At 68.9% G+C, this 20,168-nt stretch overlaps 4 protein-coding genes across 4 annotated transcripts; 2 read left to right on the plus strand and 2 right to left on the minus strand.

Moving 5' to 3' along the window:
• Window positions 1-1,781: 1,781 nt before the first annotated feature.
• On the plus strand, window positions 1,782-5,191 carry ANKRD34A (ankyrin repeat domain 34A). The gene is made up of 2 exons (XM_083813207.1): window positions 1,782-1,921; window positions 2,851-5,191. The coding sequence occupies exon 2, from the start codon at window positions 3,067-3,069 to the stop codon at window positions 4,426-4,428; it is 1,362 nt and encodes a 453-aa protein (XP_083669333.1). The 5' UTR covers window positions 1,782-1,921; window positions 2,851-3,066; the 3' UTR covers window positions 4,429-5,191.
• Window positions 5,192-5,919: 728 nt separating this feature from the next.
• Window positions 5,920-9,722, plus strand: LOC310887357 (gonadotropin-releasing hormone II receptor-like). Its single transcript, XM_083813226.1, has 3 exons — window positions 5,920-8,105; window positions 8,230-8,434; window positions 8,734-9,722. The coding sequence occupies exons 1-3, from the start codon at window positions 7,617-7,619 to the stop codon at window positions 9,267-9,269; spliced, it is 1,230 nt and encodes a 409-aa protein (XP_083669352.1). The 5' UTR covers window positions 5,920-7,616; the 3' UTR covers window positions 9,270-9,722.
• A 120-nt stretch (window positions 9,723-9,842) lies between these two features.
• RBM8A (RNA binding motif protein 8A) lies at window positions 9,843-12,414 on the minus strand. Its single transcript, XM_083813230.1, has 6 exons — window positions 12,259-12,414; window positions 11,602-11,661; window positions 11,391-11,468; window positions 11,005-11,141; window positions 10,750-10,886; window positions 9,843-10,420 (listed from the first exon to the last, which is right to left on the minus strand). Exons 1-6 carry the CDS (start codon window positions 12,323-12,325, stop codon window positions 10,375-10,377), a joined length of 525 nt encoding a protein of 174 aa, XP_083669356.1. The 5' UTR covers window positions 12,326-12,414; the 3' UTR covers window positions 9,843-10,374.
• Window positions 12,415-13,447: 1,033 nt separating this feature from the next.
• LIX1L (limb and CNS expressed 1 like) lies at window positions 13,448-20,096 on the minus strand. Its single transcript, XM_083813227.1, has 6 exons — window positions 19,786-20,096; window positions 18,209-18,372; window positions 17,304-17,444; window positions 16,933-17,028; window positions 16,067-16,144; window positions 13,448-15,908 (listed from the first exon to the last, which is right to left on the minus strand). The coding sequence occupies exons 1-6, from the start codon at window positions 20,036-20,038 to the stop codon at window positions 15,666-15,668; spliced, it is 975 nt and encodes a 324-aa protein (XP_083669353.1). The 5' UTR covers window positions 20,039-20,096; the 3' UTR covers window positions 13,448-15,665.
• Window positions 20,097-20,168: the final 72 nt, after the last annotated feature.

Below are 20,168 nucleotides of genomic sequence, written 5' to 3' on the forward strand. Positions count from 1 at the left end.
ACCCCTAAGGGATGGGGGGAGTGGGATGGGGCACCCCTGAAAAGGGAGATGGGGGGGGGAAGCCCTAAAAAGGGATATGGGGGGGGCACCCCTATAGGGATTTGGGGGTAATGGGGCAGGGCGCCCCTAAAGGGATATGGGGGAACCCCTAAAGGGATATGGGGGGGAATGCGATGGGGCACCCCTAAAAAGGGAGATGGGGGGGTAATGGGACGGCGTACCCCTAAAGGGATATGGGGGGGGGTAATGGGATGGGGCACCCCTAAAGGGATATGGGGGTGGCAGCCCTAAAGGGATGTGGGGGGAATGGGGCAGGGCGCCCCTAAAGGGATATGGGGGAACCCCTAAAAAGGGATACGGGGGGGGCACCCCTAAAGGGATATGGGGGGGGAATGGGATGGGGCACCCCTAAAAAGGGAGATGGGGGTGGTAATGCGACAGGGCACCCCTAAAGGGATATGGGGGGCAGCCCTAAAGGGATGTGGGGGGGAATGGGGCAGGGCGCCCCTAAAGGATACGGGGGGGGCCCTAAAGCACACGGGGGGGGCCCTAAACAGGGACACGGGGGGGCGGGAACGGGACGGGGCCCCCCTAAGGGACACGGCAGGGCTGGGGGGGGGACGGGGCCCCCCTCAGGGCCCCGGGGCCGCTCCCCCCGCCTCCCCCGCCCCCCCCCGGCCCCCCCGGTGCCGGTCCCGGTGCCCCCCCCGCTCCCAGCTCGGCCCCGTACCTCCAACGCGCATGCGCCGCCCCGCCACGTGCGGCCGGGGGGGGAGGCTGCGGAAGGGCGAGGGCCGCGCTGATTGGTGGGAGACGGGGCCAATCAGAAGGCGGAGTGGGGAGAGGGGCGGGGAAAGGGCGGGGCTGGGGCGATGAATGGGGCGGGGAGGGGATGAATGGGGAGGGGGGAATGGGGTGAATGGGGCGGGATGGGGTGAATGGGGGTGGGTTGCGATGGGATTGGGATTGGGATTGGGATGGGATGGGATGGGGATGGGATTGGGATTGGGATGGGGACAGGATGGGGTTGGGATGGGATGGGATGGGTTGGGATGGGGATGGGATTGGGATTGGGATGGGGACAGGATGGGGTTGGGATGGGATGGGATGGGATTGGGTTGGGTTGGGTTGGGAATGGGGTGGGATGGGGATGAAGGACAACTCAACAGTGGCTGGGTGCAGGGATAAAAATCAGGCTGAAGAAAGTGAGGGGAAGAGGACTGGGCAGAAGGGGGCTCCCTGTCCCAGCACCTCAGCCCCGTGGTGCCCACCCACCTGCCCCACGGCCCCAGCCCCGCTGCCCTGGGGCGCCTCAGCCCCGCAGCATTGCGGGATCCAGCCGTGCTGACCCGCAGCCCCCGCAGCCATCGATCGCCCCATGGCCCCAGCCCTGCAGTCCCACAGCCCCCAACCCACCGTCCCGTGCCCCCGCCTCCCTGCTGTCCCAGGGCCTCCTGCCCCACGGCCCCCAGCCCCGCTGCGTTGTGACCCCCAGCCCCACTGCCCCATACCCCCCCCCCGCTGCGCTCTGCCCCCTAACCCCACTGCCCCACGGCCCCCCAGCCCCGCCGCCTCGCGCCCCCCAGCCCCGCTGCGCCGGGCCCCATCGCCCTTCCCGTCGCACCCCCGCGCAGCGCAGGCTGCTCGGCGCAGCGGCTTCGGCGCTGGCTCCGCCGCCGCCGGGTGATTCATCCCCATCCAGCCCTCCCCGCGCCAGGAGCTGCCAAAAATAGTGATGCGGGGAGGGGGGGGGGGATAAACCCTCCAAATAACCTCCCCTGCCTCCTTCCCCCTCGCGAAGCCCGCGGCCGGCCGGGATGGCGGCCACCGGGAGATGGCCCCGGCACCTCCATCGCCCCGACACCGGGGACCCCGGGGACCCCGACGCGGCGCTGGGGGATGCCACGCTCCGGTTACCACGGTAACAGAGAAAGGCAGGGATGGAGGGATGGGGGGGGGTCCCTCTCTCATGGGGGGGGCTGGGAAGGGATCGCCCCCCCCGGCCCCCCCCAGCAGGGATGGGACATGCAGCCCTAAGCACCAGGCCTGGGCTCGGCTGCAGCCGGCATCTCGCTGGGGGGCCGCTGACAGCCAGGCTTGAAAATGGGGGGGGTGCGGGGGGGGGGCCTGGTGGTTTCTTCCCCATTTTCCTGGCTGGCCGGAGAGCTGAGGCTGAGCCGCAGTAACCATGGGAACCGTGCAGGCAGGGGATGCGGGAGGGGATTGGGGAACGGGCAGGGGATGGGGGGGATTGGGGGTACGGGGAGGGGATGGGATGGGGGGTGTCAGGGGCACGGGCAGGGGATTGGGGGATTGGGGGTACGGGGAGGGGATGTGGGGGTGTCAGGGGTACGGGCAGGGATGCGGGGGGGGCACGGGGGGATACGGGGCGCAAGAAGGGGGTGCAGGAAGGGGGACAGGGGATTTGGGGGGTATGGGAGAGGAGACAGCAGGGCTGCAGGTGGCTGCAGGTGGGGGCCCGGAGGGGTAGAGGGGAAGGGAAGGAGGGTGGAGGAGGAAGGGGGCCCTGGGGATTTGGGGCCGCAGGCACCGCGCAGGGAGGCGGGCACAGCCCGAAGGCAGTGGCAGAGAGGCCCCGGGGCCGCAGGGCACCGGGGGCTGCGCGGTGACAGCTGGTCACGTCCCCGGGAACTGTCCCCTCCGCGGATCCCATCAGTGCCCCCCCCCCAAGCCTGAGCAGCCCCACGGCCCCGGGGGGAGCACAGGAGGGGGGCAGCGACCATGGCAGCTGGGGAAACTGAGGCAGGGAGCTGGGACTGCTGGCGGGGAGGGATCGGAAGGGTTTCAACGCGCAGCGCTAAGCGCGTGCCGCTCCTGCCCCCCCCCCAGGGCCACGCGACGTCCCCGTGCCGCGTCCCCCTGACGCCCCGGGAACGCCACACCCACGCGCCGGCCCCGCTCCGTGTCCCGCTGCAGTAAGCGCGCGATGCTCCAGGACCACCCCGTCCCCGCTCCGTCCCCTCGCCGTTCCCCGCTGCCGTAGGCACGCGATGCTCCGGGCTCCTCGGCACCGCCGCGCGCCGTCCCGGTGGCCCTGAGCGTGCGATGCCCAGCCCCGTGCGCCGCCCGCCCGGGGCCGCGGCGCCTCCTGGCCTGGCCATGCTGCCCGCGGACGGCTCGGCGCTGCTGCGGGCCGTGGCCCAGGGCAAGTTTCGCCTCACCCGGCTGCTGCTGGAAGGGGGAGCCTACATCAACGAGGGCAACGCCGCGGGGCAGACGCCGCTGATGGCCGCGTGCCGGGCTCGCTACGCCGACCCGCTGGAGCAGCCCCGCATGGTGCGCTACCTCCTGGAGAACGGCGCCGACCCCAACATCCCCGACAAGACGGGCAAGACGGCGCTGATGCACGCCTGCGCCGAGCGCGCCGGGGCCGCCGTGGCCGCCGTGCTGCTGGCCCATGGCGCCGACCCCAGCGCCCGCGACTACGCCGGCGCCTCCGCTCTGGTTTACGCCATCAACCGGGGCGACCGGGAGACGCTGCAGGCGCTGCTGGACGCCTGCAAGGCGCAGGGCAAGGAGGTGATCATCATCACCACCGACACGTCGCCCTCGGGCACCAAGACCACGCGGCAGTACCTGAACTCGCCCCCCTCGCCGGGGCTGGAGGAGAAGCGCTCGCCGGCGCTCTGCATGTCGCCCTCCGACATCGAGGTGCGCACGGCGGCCTCGCCGGCGGGCAGCGAGAAGGAGGAGGAGCGGGACGTCTTCCGCTTCCCACCGCCGCCGCCGCCGGCCGCCACCGCCGTGCCGGAGCCATCCCGCGCCCGGGGACGGCCGCTGAAGCGCCTCAACTCGGAGCCCTGGGGGCTGGTGGCCCCAGGGGTCGAGGCGTCGCGGGCCCCCCCGGAGCGTTTGGCCCCGGGGCTGGAGGAGCTGAGCCTCGGCACGCGCCCCCGGCGCCACAGCGTCGAGGGCAGGGAGGCCGCGGGGCTGGCGGGGGCGGCCTGGGCCGAGCGGGTGCCTCCGGCTTGCCCCCAGCCGCTGGCACGGCGCAACACGGCCCCCGAGGCGGCGCGGGTCAAAGCGGGGCGCCGCGAGCCCCCCGACCCCGAGGGCTGCCCCTGGCCCCCCTCGCCACCCCCCTCGCCGGGGCGCGGGCGGCGATGCGCGGCCTCGGCCATGCCGCTGCCGACCTCCGAGTCCCCCCCCGGTGCCCGCCGCCGTGCTCCCGGCTTGCTGGAGCGCCGCGGCTCCGGCACGCTCCTGCTGGAGCCCCTGGCCTCGGGGCGCGCCGGCTTCTTGCCCCCCCTGCACGCCGGCCCGCACCCCCCCGGCCCTCGCGGGCTCCCGGTTCCCGGCTCGCCCAAGGGCCGCCGCAAGCTGCTGCGACGCCACTCGATGCAGACGGAGGAGATGCGGCTGCTGGCCAACTTCCAGAGCGCCCTGAGCCTGGAGCCGGGCACCTAAGGGCCCCCCACGGCCTCCCCAGAGCGATGCCCGCAGCGTCCCTTCCCCTACCCACGTGCGCTGGCCCGGAGGGGGTCCCGGTCCCGGTCCTGGCTGCCACGGGGACGCCCCGTGAAGGGACCGCGCTCGTGGGCTGCCGTCCTCTCACCGTGGTGGCCATGAATCCGCCAGGGCAGCGGGGGCTGCGAGAGCGGAGAGCCCGACGGCACAGGCACCAGCGTGGGGCTCCCCGGGCAGGCTGGTGGCAACGTTCACTCTGAACCCTACTGATGACTGCGGGGGGCCACGAAACAACTCTTCCATTGCTGCCGCTGGCAGAAACTTTGCACGTTTTTTCAGGAGCTGGCATCCCCCGGCTCCCTCGCATCTTCATCCCGCTCCTTCCTCCCCCCCTCCCCCCAAGCACCGCTTCTCCCCGTGGATCTCAGCGGCAGCAGCTGACAACCAGACCGCGCTCCGCACAAACCCATCTCCTGCTCCGCGTCGGCTGAGGCCCTGCCCCCCTCCTTTTAGGGCCAGCGTTTTGGGGTGTCCCCGCTGGTCACACGCTGCTCGGGGCCGGGCGTGCTGAGCAATAACAGCCGCGGGACGCCCGTGTCCCAGGACAGCCCCTTCCTGGGGTGTGTGGGGGGTCTCTCCCCTGGTTTTGGCCACAGGGAAACCCACGCCCCCTGCGTGCTGGGTGGGGGTGTTCCCGGGGGGGAGCGGGGACGGGGATGGGGACACGCTGCCAGCATCCCCGTGAATAAACGCCCGGCACGGCTCATCCTGGCTGTGTGGTTTTGGGGGGGTCTGGGGGGATGGGGTTGGTTGGGGATCGCCCTGAGCCCCCCCGGGGGCACTCCGGGGCTGTGGGGCACAACCGGGCCCTGCCCAGAGGTGCCCCAGCTCCTGCCCTCCCAAGGGGGCTGCGGGGTGGGGTGGGGTGGGGGCAGCGGGGCAGCACGAGGGGCGCCGGGGTGCCTGGGTGGCGGTGGGGCTGGGAGCCAGCGCGTCCGGGCACCGGGGTGCGCGGGGGCTGCACCTCTGGGTGTCAGCACCTCTGGGTGCCAGCACCTCTGGGTGTCACCACATCTGGGTGTCACCACCTCTGGGTGCCAGCACGTCTGGGTGCCAGGGTGCGTGAGGGCTGCACACCCGCACCTTGGCACACCTGGGCACCAGGGTGTCCAGGGACCGCACATTTGTGTCACCACGTCGGGACACGGGGGGGGGGGGGGGGGTGCATGGGAACTGCACACCTGGGTGCCCACACACCCGGGCATTGTCACGTCTGGGTGCCATGGGGGTGCAGGGACCACCCAGCTGGGTGCCCATGCACCAGGGCGCACAATTCCTGCACAGCTGGGTGCCCGCACCTCTGGGCACGGGCTGTATAAGGACCGGCACGTTTCGGTGCCAGCCCCCCTGGGTGCCAGCACCTCCAGCGAGGGGCCCCCGAAGGGCTGCACCAGCATGGGGGGAGGCTGGGGGACGGCGGGGGGGGGGTCCTGCCCCTACAAACACGGTGTGGCTGTGCCAGGGGGGGCTGCGTCCCCCCCCACAGGCCCCCACGGTGTCCCCACGGGGACGCGGCAGCCCCACGGGTGGGCTCGGCTCAGCTCCAGCTGCGACGGTGCCGGGGGCAGGCAGAGGTCAGCCGGGACCCCTGGCGGGGACCCCAGCCCCAGGGCGCTGGGGGGGGCGGATTCAGCCCCTGCAGGGCTGTGTCGGAGCCCGCGGCCTCCCGGTGAGGCTGAGGCTGAGGCTGAGGCCGGCCCTGCCCGCAGCGGGAGGCTGGGCTGAGCCGGGCGCTGGCGGCACCGGCTGCGGCAGCACTGCAGAGCGGTACCGCAGCGGGGCTGGGCTGGGGACGCTGCCGGGGGACACTGCTGGGGTTGGGGACACTGCTGGGGCTGGGGACAGCACCCTGGGGCGCTGCTGGAGTTATGGGGACACTGCTGGGGCTCTGGGGGCACTGCTGGGGCTGGGGACATCACCATGGGGCACTGCTGGGGCTGGGGACACTGCTGGGGCTGGGGGGACACTGCTGGGGCTGGGGACAGCACCCTGGGGCGCTGCTGGAGTTATGGGGACACTGCTGGGGCTGCGTGGACACTGCTGGGGCTGGGGACATCACCATGGGGCACTGCTGGGGCTGTGGGGACACTGCTGGGGCTCTGGGGACACTGCTGGGGCTGGGGACATCACCATGGGGCACTGCTGGAGCTCTGGGCACGCTGCTGGGGCTGGGGACACTGCTGGGGCTGTGGGGGCACTGCTGGGGCTGGGGACAGCACCATGGGGCACCGATGGAGCTCTGGGGACACTGCTGGGGGTAGAGAAGGCGCCGGGGTGGGTGACGCCACCGTGGGGCCACTGCTGGGGACCCAGGGGCAGCCCCCAGGGACAGACGGACACGAGGGGGAGCAGCACGGGGGGGCTGCACTCTGGGGACGTGGGACACGGGTGGCAGCAGCGCCTCCAGGAACACCCCGGGGGCTTTTTTTTGATTCCCTCCTTGGCACGGGAACCAGCCCGTGGCGGGGGGAACCCCCCACGTCCCCACTCGGTTCTTCCTCATCCTCCGCAGAGCCCCAGGGACAGGAGCAGGGACGGTGTCCACGCATTGGCTCGGCCCCTCCGTGGGACACGGGGATGGGGAGTGGGGCTGGCCACAGCCCCCCCCCCCCCGCTGCCGGGACCCCCCTGCTCTGCCCTGGGGTGACCTGGGGGCTCCCCCACCCCCTGCAGGGCCACCGCGGCGGCTGAGGAGGAGGAAGGAGGACGAAGGACACCTGCAGACCGTCCCAGGGAGTGCTGAGAGGAGGCGATGCCAGCGGGATGGGCGCCCAGCCTCATCCTGCTGCACCCTGAGGGCTCCTCGGGGTGAGCTGCTGCACCCCTGGGTGCCCCCAGAGCCCGTCGGTGCCCAGGGTGGGGGGACGAGGCCGCTGTCCCCAGGTCACGGCTCCTTTATGCACCGGCACCCGAAGCACGAGGCCCCCCGGGCGGGCGCAGTCGCTCGGGGCCCCCGGGGGGCTGAGACCTGACGCGGCTCGAGGCAGCGGAGCAGGAGCCCCGCCGGGAGCACTGGGCCGAGTCCCGAAGATGCTCGGCACCACCGCGTCCTCCCACGGCACCACCACAGCCCGGGGGGGCCAGCCTCAGCGCGGCGGCCCCCGAATCCCGGCCCGGTACCGAACGGCATGAACGGCACCGGCGCGGCGGGGAACCGGAGCTGCGGGGGCGGCGGCGAGGAGCCCCCCCCGCTGCCCACCTTCTCCACCGCCGCCAAGGTGCGCGTGGCGCTGACCTGCGTCCTCTTCCTCTCCTCGGCTTGCTGCAACGGGGCCGTGCTCTGGGCGGCCGCCCGGGCTCCCCGCCGGCGCCCGCCCCGCGTCCGCCTGCTGATGGCGAACCTGGCGGCGGCCGACCTGCTGGTGACGGTGGTGGTGATGCCGCTGGACGCCGCCTGGAACGCGACGGTGCAGTGGTACGGCGGGGACGCGGCGTGCCGGGCGCTCATGTTCCTCAAGCTGGCCGCCATGTACGCCTCGGCCTTCGTCACCGTGGTCATCGCGCTGGACCGCCACGCCGCCATCGTCACCCCGCTGGCCGTGGGCCGCGCCGAGAGGAGGAACAAGGCGATGCTGAGCGCCGCCTGGGCGCTCAGCGCCCTGCTGGCCCTGCCCCAGGTGGGCGAGCCCCGGGGTTGCGGGGCAGGACGAGGCCGCCGAGGTGCCGGGCGTGCCGGGCACGAGGATGATGATGATAACGGTGACGGGGGAAGGCCGCTGACGGCCCCGTGTCCCCCCGCAGGTGTTCGTCTTCCACACGGTGAGCCGGTCGCGGCCCCGGCGCTTCGTGCAGTGCGCCACGGTGGGCAGCTTCGCGGCGCACTGGCAGGAGACGCTCTACAACATGTTCACCTTCGCCTGCCTCTTCCTGCTGCCGCTGCTCATCATGGTGCTCTGCTACGGCCGCATCCTCGCCGCCATCTCGGGCAGGATGAAGGAGGCCGGCGGTGAGCGCGGGGGCTGGGGCCGGGCTCCGCCACCGCCTTTTTCTTCTCTTTTTTCCTTCTTCTCCGTTTTCCCCTCGGCACTGCCCCTTCCTTTCTCCTCCTCCCTTGCCTCGCCCGTCTTTCCGTTCCCGTGCACTTCAGCGACCCCAAATCCCCCATCCCCACTCAGGTCCCCAGCCCTGCCCAACGCTTCACTCCATCTCCCCGCTCCGGCCCCCTCTCCCCAGCTCATTAACCGTTAATTAACCCCGCGTATCGCCCCCCCCCCACCCCCCTTTCGCTCCTTTTCCACCCCGCAGCCTCCTCCCAGGAGTTCCAGCTCCGGCGGTCCTACAACAACATCCCGCGGGCCCGGATGCGCACGCTGCGGATGTCCATCGCCATCGTGCTGACCTTCATCGTCTGCTGGACGCCCTACTACCTGCTGGGCCTCTGGTACTGGTTCTCCCCCGAGATGCTGACCCGCCAGAAGGTGCCGCCGGCCCTCAGCCACATCCTCTTCCTCTTCGGCCTCTTCAACACGTGCCTGGACCCGCTGGTCTACGGGCTCTTCACGGTGCACTTCCGCAGGGAGATGTGGCGCGCCTGCCGCTGCAGCCGCCGACGCCAGGAGCAGGACGCGGCGGCGGCGGCGCTCACCGGCTCCTTCCGCGCCTCCACCGTGCCCGGGAGGGCTGGCAGTAGTCTGGGGGGGGCCGGCAGTAGCCTGGGGGTGGCCAGCGGTAGCCTGGAGGGGGCCGGCAGCAGTCTTGGGGGTGCCGAGAGGCACGAGCTGGGGGTGCTGGGCCGGAGGTGCGAGCTGTGCCGCCGGCGGACAGCGGAGAGCTTCATGTGAGGGGCGCCACAAGCGCCGCCGCTCGCGATAACCTCGGGGACTTTTCTCACCGTGAGCCCTCCTCGGGCCGCGGGGTGGCTCCGGGGGCACCTTTCCCCCGTGGCGTGGCGCGGGGGAGAGCGCAGGCGCCCACCCGGGCTCGCTTCACGCCGCGCCCGCTTTGTTTTGCCCCGCGCCGGAGGCCCGCGGCAGTTGGGGTTGGAGCGGCGGCAGCGAGCGTGAGGAGCAGCAAGCGACCGACGGGTGCTGGGAGGAGAGGAAAAAGCCCCGGGGCAGAAATTCCTTTCAGGATGCTGCAGGGGCTCCTCCGAGGCGGGGGGGGGGAAAGTAACACCCGACGCACCCCGCGGCTAAAAGCACGGGGAGGATTAAACGGAAATGGAGCCGAGGCACGCAGGGGCCCTGCTGGGCTGGGGACCGGCACGCAGCGAAATAAAGCTCTCTTTGCCCAAAATGCTTTAAAAAAAAACCCAGCTTGCTCTGCTGACCGGGCACGGCGACGCCGTGGCGATGTCATCGGCCGATTTCAGGCAACAGCATCAGCAAGGAGGCGCGGAAAGGCAACGTCTCGGCTACGGTTTCTGAGAACGTTTAATTAAGAACAAATAACGAGAGGGCAAGCTTACACAAAAGAGGAGTCATTTAAAAGGCGGTGAGCGACCAGGGGTTCGCCCGCTAACAAAGCCACCAGGGTCACCAACCCCCTCGGGAGGTTTAAGGAAAAACGTGTGGGAAATAGAAAAAACTTCTCTCCAAAAGAAGAGCAGCCCGAACGCCAGGTGCACGGTCGGGCTTCCCAAAATGAAACAACCGAGAAATATTTAAAACAAAAAAACAAACAAACAAAAAAACCAAACGTTGTGGTTTGGTAAGAAACTGAGCTCAGGGGGCTACGTCCAGCACAAAAACGCGCGTGGAAGAAACCCCGGGGAGCTTCGGGTGCTGCTTCCTTGGGGCACCAGGAGACCCCGCGGGCAGCAGGCAGGAATTTGCCGCGGCCGCTCCTCAAACGCCCGGTCCCAAAATCACCCTCCCACCCCCTCCCCGGCCTCCCAGTTCCCTCCCAGTTCGGGCTCGTAACACGCGGGGCGGCGACTGGGATCCATCACCGGCGCCTCCTGTCCGGGCTCCTGCTCCGTCGGCGGCCGCCCCTGGAAGAGAGGCGAGGGCTCAGGGCACCTCTCGGCCCCCGGGGGGGGTGTTTTGGCCCCTGGGGGGGTTGTTTTGCCCCCCGGGGGGCAGCATCTGCCCCTCTCGGCCCCGGGGGATTTGTTTTGCCCCCCGGTTGGGCAGCGTCTCCCCCCGAGCAGCCCCGGAGCTGGTTCCCTTCTCCCAACACCCGGGGGTTTTCGCCCACCTCCCGCGCAGCCCGCGGGGCTCCCCCCCCGGCAGCGCAAACGAACCCAATTAACTCCTCCCGACCCCGTCGCACTTTGGGGAAAGAAAACGCCGGTTCCGTCCCGCCACGGAGCCCCCTTACCTCCTTTTTCCTTTCGGGGGCCCCCTGACGAAGCACCAGTCCACGCTGATGGGCTGCCCCATCAGCTCCTGCCCGTTCAGCCCCTCCATGGCCGCCTGCGCCTCCTTGTAGGTCTCGTACTCCACCAGGGTGTACCCCTGCGGGCGGCAGGGGGAGCGGCGTGAGCCCAAATTTGGGGGGGCGAAATCCCCCCCCCCTCGAGCCCCGCGGGGGACGGGAAGCGCGCGGAGGCGTCGGCGCGCGCGGCCCGCCTACCTTCAGGTACCCCGTCCGCCTGTCGAGGTTGAGGTGGATGTTTTTTATCTCCCCGTACTCGGCGAACTTGTCGTGGATGTCTTCTTCCGTCGCCTCCTCGTGGACGCCCGTGACGAAGAGGATCCAGCCCTCCACCGCTGCGGCGGGGCGGGGAAGGGGGGGGAAGAGTTACCGGGGGGGTGGGGGGGCGAGTTCCACTGAAGGACCCCCCAAAAATCCACCTGGAAAGCCCCAGGGGTGCTGCGGTGGAACCGGGACACGCCGAACGGGGACGGGAGCGGGATCTGGAGCCCCGCAGAGCGACGCCGGGGGCGTGAGCTGAATCCCAGCGGGTTGGGGGACGGCTCTGAAGACCCCCCCCCGAGCCCCCCCGCCCCGGTACTCACACCTCTGAGGGCCTGGCTCGTCGCCGTCCTGCTCCACGCTGTCGTAGTCCTCGCGCACGCGGGCCCGCGAGCCCTCCTCTGGGGAAGGGGGGAGAGGGAAAAATTGGGGAGCGCTGCCAGCACCGAACTCGCCGAAAGCCTTTAAACTGCCCCAAAAAGGAGGCGGGGCGGGGGTGGGGTGGGGGGACACCGGGCCACTCCCGGTGCTCACCTGAGCCGAAGCCGCGTCCCTTGCGCTTCTTGGCCTTCTCCTTCAGCTTGTGGATGCTCTCTGCGGGACGGGGGTGGCGGGTGAGGGACGGGGGCTGTCACCGGGGGACGGGGGGGGCGGGGGGCCGCGGCCAAGCCCCGAGGGACCAGGACCGGGATCGGGATCAGGACCAAGGCCAGGATCAGGATCGGAATCAGGATCAGGATTGGGACCGGGATCAGGATCAGGATCGGGACCGGGACCAGGACTGGGACCGGGATCAGGATCAGGATCGGGAGTGGGATCAGGATCGGGACCGGGACCGGGACCGGGATCAGGATCGGGACCGGGACCAGGATCAGGACCGGGACCAGGATCAGGACCGGGACCAGGACCAGGATCGGGACCAGGACCAGGATCGGGACCGGGACCGGGACCGGGACCAGGATCGGGATCAGGACCAGGACTGGGACCGGGACCGGGACCGTGACCGGGACCGGGAGCAGCGGCCGAGCCCCTCGGGACCGGGACCGAGACACCGGGCCCCGAACAGGCCCCGAACGGGCCCCGCCGCGACAGGCCCGTACCGGTTACGCCCCCCAGACCCGGGACCCCCGCTCCCGGCCGGTCCCGAGCGGAGGCAGCACCGAGCCGGGCCCGGCCCCGAGCCGCCCTCACCGTCGCCATCCTCGTCCATGGCGAAGTCCTCGCCGCCCGCCTCATGTAGATCCAGCACGTCCGCCATCTTGCCGCCCTCAGCCCCGCCGCCGCCGCTGCCGCCGCCGCGGTGCACGCCGGGAAGAGCGCCGGAAACGGGGCCCCGGAGCGCCGCGGACGCAGGGCGCCGCCATCTTGGGGAGGGCGCCGCCATCTTGGGGAGGGCGCGCGGCTGGGCGCCATCTTAGGGAGGTCAGCGCGGCTCGTCGCGCCCCAGCCGCCATGTTGGGAAGGGCGGGGGCGTCTGTCCCCCCAAAACGGGGGCCGTTATCCCTAAACCTGGGGGTGGCAGCGGCTGGCAGCCGGCCCAGACCCCTCAGCGTGGCACAAAGCCCTCCCATGCCCCCAAAATGCCAACGTTGCCCCTACCTGCGCCAGCCACCTGAGGGGCCTGGGGTCACGACGTGGCTGCCGGCCCTTCTGCCCCTCATGGCGCTGGCGTCACCTCGCTCCCCACACCGCCACCTCCCCACACCGCCACCTCCCCAAATTGTCACCGCCACGTCCCCAGCCTCCCCCCTTCCCAACCCGCCTCGCCTCACCCCGCTGCAGCCCCCCCGGGGCTGCCCCCCGCCATCACCCCCGCCAGGAGGCCGCCGTCGGCTCCTCACGGCCCGGCCGGGCAGCGGCCGCGCAGCCGAGCTACTTTTGGGTTGGTTTCCCGGGGAAACGGGGCTCGCACGAGCACGAAGTGGCCACGTCCGCACCGCTGGCCCTCGGCCCACCCGCGGCGGCGACGAAGGCCCCGGGCGCAGGAGGCCAGGCCCTGCACAAAAGGCAGAAAAAAGGGAAAAAAAGACCAAGATGGGGGGCAGGAGGAACCCGGCTGCTGCGGGCCGGGCCTGGCAGGACACGAAGGGGGCCCTGGAGGGGGAGAAGGAGGTAAAAAGGACAAAAACAACAACAAAAATCCCATCTGAGGGCCAGGCCTGGCTGCAGCCCCAGGGCAGCGGAGCGGAAAGCGCTTTCCCAGGCAGAAGAAACGCTGGAATTAAACGAGGACAAATGCGGCTTTAGTGAGGAACAGCCCAGAAAAGCCGTGCGCTTTCGGGGCCGTTACCAAACCGCGCTGCTCCTGGGGGAAGGGTTCAGAGAGATCCGGGAACGTTCTGCCCATCCTGCCCCGTGTAAACACAGAAAGCACCATGGCTACCCCAAAATCTATTGGTTTATTGTAGAAAATTATACGTACAAAAGGCAACGGTGTATTGAGCGCTAGGGCATACAGAGAGGGGCGGGGACGGCCGGCGGAAGGTGAATTATTGGTGATTTATCCTGTCGGCGTTAATTACAGAGCCCGAGCAAGGAGAATCGCCCCGCCTGGGTGCCAGCGACGTGGGTGCCGGGGGTCAGATCGACATCCCCGAGGCTGAGCCGGCCGTGCTCAATCCGAGGCAGATTGTGCAGCTGCGTCCTCGCCCAGAGAGGCTGCGGTGACCGCGGCAAACCCCTCCAAGAACTCCCTGCGAAGCTCTTAGGGGCCTCGGAGAGCCGCAGCCGCTGCTTGCCGTGGCCCCTCGAGGCGAGAAAGCCAGGAGGGTGGCGCGGGACGGCGTTATCACCTTCCAAGGGGCTGAGGAGACCAAAAGCCACCCAGCAGCGCTGCCGAACCCATGTCACAGAGCATCAGCTTTTCCTTTTTCCTTCCCCCCGTACCTCCCCTGCTGCCAGGACGCCCTGCTTGCCAGAGGCGAGCTTTGACGCTGGAAGCGGCGCAACCCTCCCGGATTTGGTTGGGAGCCGCCGCTGGCAGCGGTAAGGCAGCTGCAGGAGCTCGTGTACAATTCCACAAGACACAGGAGCGGCGCGGAGACGTGGTTTGGTAAAAGCATTAAAATCCCTACGTGCAGAACCCCCCCCCAGCACTGAGAGCAGCGCACACAGCGCAGGGTGGGGGCGGGGGGTCCCGTGGAAGTGCCAAGAGGTCAGGCTCCACGCGGAGCCAGGGCTTAAATCCAAATGCAACGTCTGGATGTTACCAGCCTGTAAAAAAAAAACAAAAAACCACACCACGAAACCTCCACGCCATTAACAGTCACGTTTATAAACGCGTTAAACATTAGTAGTGTTGTGTAAAGAGGCTGCGTATAAAAAATATATATAAAAAAAAACAAAAACCAAAACAGGATAGGCTCGTTAGGACAAGGATACAAAACTAGAAGACCTACAGATACCGCAGTTTGCTTCGTCTCCATCTCAGAACAAGACTACTGCTCGGAGATCCACGGGCCTCCGTGTTCAGCCGCAGTCCCAAAGGCTCTGCCTCCACCCAGCGCGCGGTCGTGGGGGAAAAGAAGCGGCGAAAGCTCGAAGCCGAACGCCGCGCTGAGGCGGGAGGCCGTCCCCCGGCGATAAGCCCACCGGGGCGCTGCTGGCTCTTCTGGGCTGCTTCTTTGAGGAGGCGGCGGCGCAAGGCCCACCCTCGACAAGCGCCTGCTTCCTGGGCTGGGAGCGGGAGCGCTTCAGCGGCAGGACGGGCGTTTCTGATCTAAGCGCTGCGTGGATTTAGCGCCGACGCGTATACGAAAAGGAATTTAAAAAAATAGTGCACGCAGGGGCCTCCTCTCAGCAAGGCTTGGTTGTTTTCCCTCTCGCCGCTGGCTGGCTCCGAAGCTCCGGCGGGGCTTTGGGAACCTGCCTCGGAAAGGCCGAGCCTGCCGGGAAGCTGCTCGGGAGAGGACAGCGCGTCCTGCCCCCGTTCCTCGCAAGGTTTTCCCCAATTCTCCTCTCCTCCGCACGGCTCCACCGCCGCGCTGCCAGCCAACCCGACCGTCACGGCGCCGCAGCGCCTCCGTAAGGACCCAGGGCCCAGCGGGAGGCTCCGGCGGGTCCAATTCTGCACCGACTGCCGGCCTCCCACCCCAGCCGGAGCAAAACCTCGCTTCTAAATCCCTCCTGGGTGCGCTTGGGGGGCACTCCCCACGCGGCGTTACAGGGAGCGCCCGTTGCCGCGCGCACCAGGAGGGAGTTTTTGACAAAAACCCCGTTAACGCAGAGGCAAGAGGCGGAAGCAGGCGCGCACGGCCCGCAGCAGCTCCGAGGAACAGAAGCTCTGTGGAGGCAGCGCCGCGTCCCCGCAGTACCGACAAAAAGTGTTAGTGTTAGTGCTGGGAGGCTGCTTCCTTAAAAACAAAAAAACAATAAAAAAAAAGGGACAGGAGGAGCTCCTCAGCTCCGGAGCAGGTCTAGAAGCCAAGCGCTAAAAGGCAGAGGGATCCGTAGGGGGGCGTTTTCGCTTGGTTTTTCTGCGAAATGTGCAAACGGGAAGAGGCCTTACGTGCTCCGAGCGACCCGCGACGACGGAACCCCGGTCCGGGCGGGGGCGTCAGCGGGGTCGGGGGGCCGAGGAGCACCCCGCGTACGGGAGCCTAGCAGCTGGAGGGGTGCGCGCCCCCCAGCTGGCCGGCTGCCAGCATCAGGATGTCTTTCTTCTCCTTGTGGAAACGCAGCTCCTTGCCGGCCAGGCGCGCCTCGTCCAGCTCCCTCTCGGTCGAAGCCAGCTCTCTGGAAAGGGCCCCCGGGCTGCCCTGCTCCCGGTTCACCCAGTCCGTGGCCATCTGGTTGCGGATGTCGTCGTCCAGGGCGCGGTGGGAGTAGTGGGCCAGCACCTCCTGGCGGGGAAGGGACGCGCGCGGGGTGGGGAGCTCAGGGAGGACGCAAAAGGCACCCGCGGGGCCGCGCGGCAGCGCCCGGCTCCCTTGCGCCGGCTCCGAGCCCGGCGCAGCTGGGGGAAGGGTGCCGGAGCGCGGCTCCGCACGCCCGCGCTCACCTGCCGCGAGCACTGCCTCTCCCGCATGGCCTTGAGGCTGCCGTTCCAGTGCAGCAGCTGGAAAACCGTCATCAGCTCCTGCGAGGGCGAGAGGAGGCGGTGAGGAGGGGACTCCCCCGATTTATCAAGCTGGCGTGGAGCAGGAAGACAAAAAGCCACGGGAACGGGGAGAGCGAAGGCAACGCCCGTGTCCCGCGAGCCAGGATGTGAGGGCAGAGCCCGCACAGGAATCCCCGTCCCAAAAGCGGAGGGGACAGGCCCTGCCCCGGGGACCTCGGCACCCTTCAGGCAGGGCTCCGTCACCCCACAGCCTCGGGGCTTCGCCCTGAGCGGGCGGCAAGCCAGCGAAGTTTGCCCGCAGCGAAAACCCCAAACACGCGGCGCCGCAGACTTCAGGCGCCGGCTTTGAGAGGCGGCCAAGCCCGGAGCGGAGCCGTGGTCGGATGTGCCCCCTTTTAAACAGGCAGCTCCTCCGCAGCTCCGATCGGCGTGCTCGCAGCCAGCCACCCCGTAAAAAAACCGCCCCGAGCTACTTCCCAAGCCCTTCTTGAAATCAAAAGGCTTCAGGAATCCCAAATCATCGTCCCAAGCGCGTCTCCACGTGCTGGGGCAGACGCTGCCCTGGCTGACAAGAGCTCGAAGGCCACCCAGCTCCACGACACGGCACCGGGCCCTGCAGACACCGAAACCCAGGCACAGGGAAGCCCAATCCCAAACGTTTACTGGGGTGCCGGCACCCAAAATCCCCGAGCTGTGTTCCGGGAGGAAGGCCCCCTTTCGGTTTTGAAGGTGAAGCCCTCCAGGCGCAGCTGGAAGACGAAGCCGGGAGCCCCCCCTGAGGCGTGCAGCTGGGTTGGGGAGGGTACCTGGAACTCCAGCATGGATTTCCCCTTGTTGGACTCCAGCATGAAGCGGAAGGCGCCGATCCCGGTGTTGGGGTTGTCAGCCTCCTCCCGATTGCCCTGCGAGAGACGTTTCAGGCGGGGGCCGCCCCTCGGCTGATCCCTGACCCCCCCTCTGCCACGTCCCCCCCCCCTCGCCTCGGCAGCCCCGAGCCAGGTAAAAGCACTCGGAAGAGCACAAGGCCATGCGGAGGGGGCAGCGGGATCGGGGCTAAAGCTTTTAAAATCCAGAAGGCGCCGCCGAAACCCGAGGACTTCCAGCTGCAAAAGGGAAACGTGAGGTTCTCCCCCCCACACCCCACGCCCCCCACCCCCGCCGACCGCGGCAGCCTCACATTGAAGGACGCCAGCGCCTCCGAGACGCTCTTCTCGATGAACTCGTCCGTGATGCGCCGCGAGGGGTGCTCGTTGAACACCGAGTTCATCAGCGCGATCTTCGCGGCGCTCCTCCGGGCTTCGGCCTTGGTCGGACAGAACTGGGGGTGAGGGGGGGGGGGCAGAGAAGCGTTGTCAGAACGGGACGGCCCCCGGGGACCTTCCTGTCGCGGAACCCGAGGGAATTTTCTTTCCTTTCGGAGGCGTTCTTCGAAGCAAGCCCGCAACGAAACGCAGGCAGAAGCCCCTGTGGTCGCCGGCCCCTCGCCTTTCGGGCGAGGCGTTTGGGTTGGACGCTTTCCCCTTCCCAGAAAGGGGCCAAGGCCGCCCATCAGGCACCGCGATTCTGTTTCCCGGATTATTTTGGCAGCTTCAGAAGAGATTCAGGGGCGAACCTGGAGCCGTCGCAAGGAATTATCGCCCTACCAAGTCGTCCGAGCCGCATCCGATAAACGCGTCCCTCTGCCTAACCCCGCGAAGGATGACCAAGGACCAAAACCCATCATTTTTTTTGGTTATTTGTCTCCCCCCCCCATACACCACGTCATACACCTCGCTGCTGCAGAGCCCCGAGCCCGTCACGCGCAGGGAACCCCGCAAATCGCCGTTTCCAGCCAAACCTTCCCCAAAACGAAGCCGGGGGGGGTTTTACGGGCGCCACCGGGCCCCCCCAGCGGGTGTGAAGCTAAAGAGGGGTGCACACCCCCCCGTCGGCCTCATAACTGGAGCCAGCGGAACGTTTTTAGCCCACCCCAGAAGGACCGAAGGGTGCTAAATCCGTGGAGGAACGACCCCGAGGCCGCCCGGGTGGGGCTGGGGGAGGGAAACGGGCAGCAGGGGGGGGGCTGGAAGGCGGCGGCCGTACCTGGAAGCTGCCGAAGCAGCTGCCCCCCGGCAGCGTGACGTAGCAGACGTAGGGGGGGCTGCTGGAAGGCACCATCTCGTAGACCACCAGCGCCCCGTTCCTCAGGTCGGCTCCCCGCGACTGCTTCATCTGCCAGAACTCCTGCAGGGCCTCCACGACGTTCACTGCGGGGACACGAATGGGGTCGGGGGGGGGGAAACGAGAGCTTGAAATGGGGCGGCAAAAACGTCGGCACGTGCCAGCTCGACTCGAGCTCCCTCCTGCCCCGAGGATTTGACGGGTGGCTGCAGGAAAAACCCTCCTTCACCCCCCCCTCCGAGCCTTTTCCACCTCGGCGGTCACTGCGGGTTACTTTTGAGCTCAGTCCCGGGGTGTTTTGTGGGTTTTTTTTTTGATTAAGCACGCCAGACAGGCGATTTTCCGCTGAAGACCGACAGAAAGCCGTGGGAACAATACCAGGGGACGAGCGGAATCCCCACGCAGACCGATCCCCGTCCCGCACGAAATCCCCCGCCGGGGATTCGGAGACAAAACCCGATTCAGCAGCAGCTTCGGAGCCCGCAGTGATGGGCGCGTGCCGCCAGGCAGCGGCGGAGGCCAGCGACGAACGTTAATTACCCCCCAAAAAAACCCGGAGGAATTACAGCTCAGCGAGCCTGGAAAGGGGGGGGGGGGGGGCGTGAAGAGAGCACCGGGAGGTCCGAGCCCAAGCTGACCCCAAACGGGCGGTTTTCAACCCATTTATTCGGCCCCTTCCTCCCGTGAACTCCGGGCCTTGGTGCCGCAACCACACGGGAGCGATGCCGGGGGCAGAGGCTGGTTGTCCCCCCCCCCCCAACAAACCTCACTGAGCTGCCAAAATCCCCCCCCGAGGGGCACAAAATCCCCCCGCCCCCCGGAGGGGCACAAAGCGCTCGGTGCTGATGTGGCCCAAAAAGCCCCCAGACCCCCAGAAATGGGGGTGGAGGAGGGGGAGAAGGGGGGCAGACATGGGGGGGGGCCCCCAAGGACCCCAGAGCAGGGGGGCAGAACATGGGTGGGGGAAAAAAATGGAGGGGGGGGGGTTCTCAGGGACCCCCCCCTTGGGGGTTGAACATGGGGGCTGCTTCCCAAGGACTCCTTGGGGGGGGTAAAGCATGGGGAGGGGGTCTCAGAGATCCTGTGGGGGGTGGAATATGAGGTGGGGGGGGGTCCGAAAGACCCCTCTGGGGGGGGGGGGAACACAGGGGGTGTTCTCAAGGACCACCGGGGGGGCAAAAAACGGGGAGAAGGGGCAAAAAACAGGAGGTGGGGTTCCCAAAGACCCTCAGGAGGGGCAGAACGAGGGGGGGGGGCTTCTTAAGGACCCCCGTGGAAAGGCAAAAAACAGGGGGGGGCTTCCCAAAGGCCCCGGGGGGGGCAGAAGAAGGAGGGGGGGGGCAGAAGAAGGGGGGGGCTTCTCAGGGACCCCCGGGGGGGCAAAAAACGGGAGGGGGCTTCCCAAATACCCCGGGGAGGGGCAGAAGAAGGAGGGGGGGGCAGAAGAAGGAGGGGGGGGGAGCTTCCCACCGACCCCCCCGTCCCGTTCCCCCGCTCACCGCGGCCGTATCCCTGCGTGTGCTTGGCGAAGCTCCTCACCACCGCCTCCACCGCCTCCCTCAGCACGGCGGGCGGCCCGGCGCCGGCCGGGGGGGGCTGGGACAGCGCGGCGGGGCCCTGCAGCCCCAAGGCCGAGGGCAACGGCGGGGGAGGAGGCGGCGGAGGCCCCGCCGAGGCCCCGGCGAGGCCGGCCCGCAGGGAGCGCAGCGTCCCCACCCCCGGCTGCAGCCGCTGCGCCCGCACCGACTCCATGGCGGCCGCCGCCGCCTCCTTCTACCTCACGGGGCCCCGCCGAGCCGCCGCCGTCACTCAGCGCCGCGCCGGCCAATGGGAGCGCGGATCGCCTCAGGGAGGGGGCGGGATGAAGAAGGCGGGCGGCCAA

The sequence above is a fragment of the Anser anser genome, assembly GCF_964211835.1.
Source record: "Anser anser genome assembly, chromosome: 28".
Taxonomy (NCBI): domain Eukaryota; kingdom Metazoa; phylum Chordata; class Aves; order Anseriformes; family Anatidae; genus Anser; species Anser anser.

What these genes read in the sequence shown, in the direction of transcription:
- LOC310887357 (XM_083813226.1), top strand. Translation starts at nt 7,617, where the DNA reads ATGAACGGCACCGGCGCGGCGGGGAACCGGAGCTGCGGGGGCGGCGGC. An exon ending in CCCTGCTGGCCCTGCCCCAG is followed by an intron (nt 8,106 to 8,229) that starts GTGGGCGAGCCC and finishes GTCCCCCCGCAG; the next exon opens with GTGTTCGTCTTCCACACGGT. An exon ending in CAGGATGAAGGAGGCCGGCG is followed by an intron (nt 8,435 to 8,733) that starts GTGAGCGCGGGG and finishes TCCACCCCGCAG; the next exon opens with CCTCCTCCCAGGAGTTCCAG.
- ANKRD34A (XM_083813207.1), top strand. Translation starts at nt 3,067, where the DNA reads ATGCCCAGCCCCGTGCGCCGCCCGCCCGGGGCCGCGGCGCCTCCTGGC.
- LIX1L (XM_083813227.1), bottom strand. Translation starts at nt 20,038, where the DNA reads ATGGAGTCGGTGCGGGCGCAGCGGCTGCAGCCGGGGGTGGGGACGCTG. An exon ending in GCTGCTTCGGCAGCTTCCAG is followed by an intron (nt 17,445 to 18,208) that starts GTACGGCCGCCG and finishes CCTCACCCCCAG; the next exon opens with TTCTGTCCGACCAAGGCCGA. An exon ending in AATCCATGCTGGAGTTCCAG is followed by an intron (nt 16,145 to 16,932) that starts GTACCCTCCCCA and finishes TCGCCCTCGCAG; the next exon opens with GAGCTGATGACGGTTTTCCA.
- RBM8A (XM_083813230.1), bottom strand. Translation starts at nt 12,325, where the DNA reads ATGGCGGACGTGCTGGATCTACATGAGGCGGGCGGCGAGGACTTCGCC. An exon ending in CGAGCCAGGCCCTCAGAGGT is followed by an intron (nt 11,142 to 11,390) that starts GTGAGTACCGGG and finishes GCCCCGCCGCAG; the next exon opens with CGGTGGAGGGCTGGATCCTC. An exon ending in GGCGGACGGGGTACCTGAAG is followed by an intron (nt 10,887 to 11,004) that starts GTAGGCGGGCCG and finishes TGCCGCCCGCAG; the next exon opens with GGGTACACCCTGGTGGAGTA.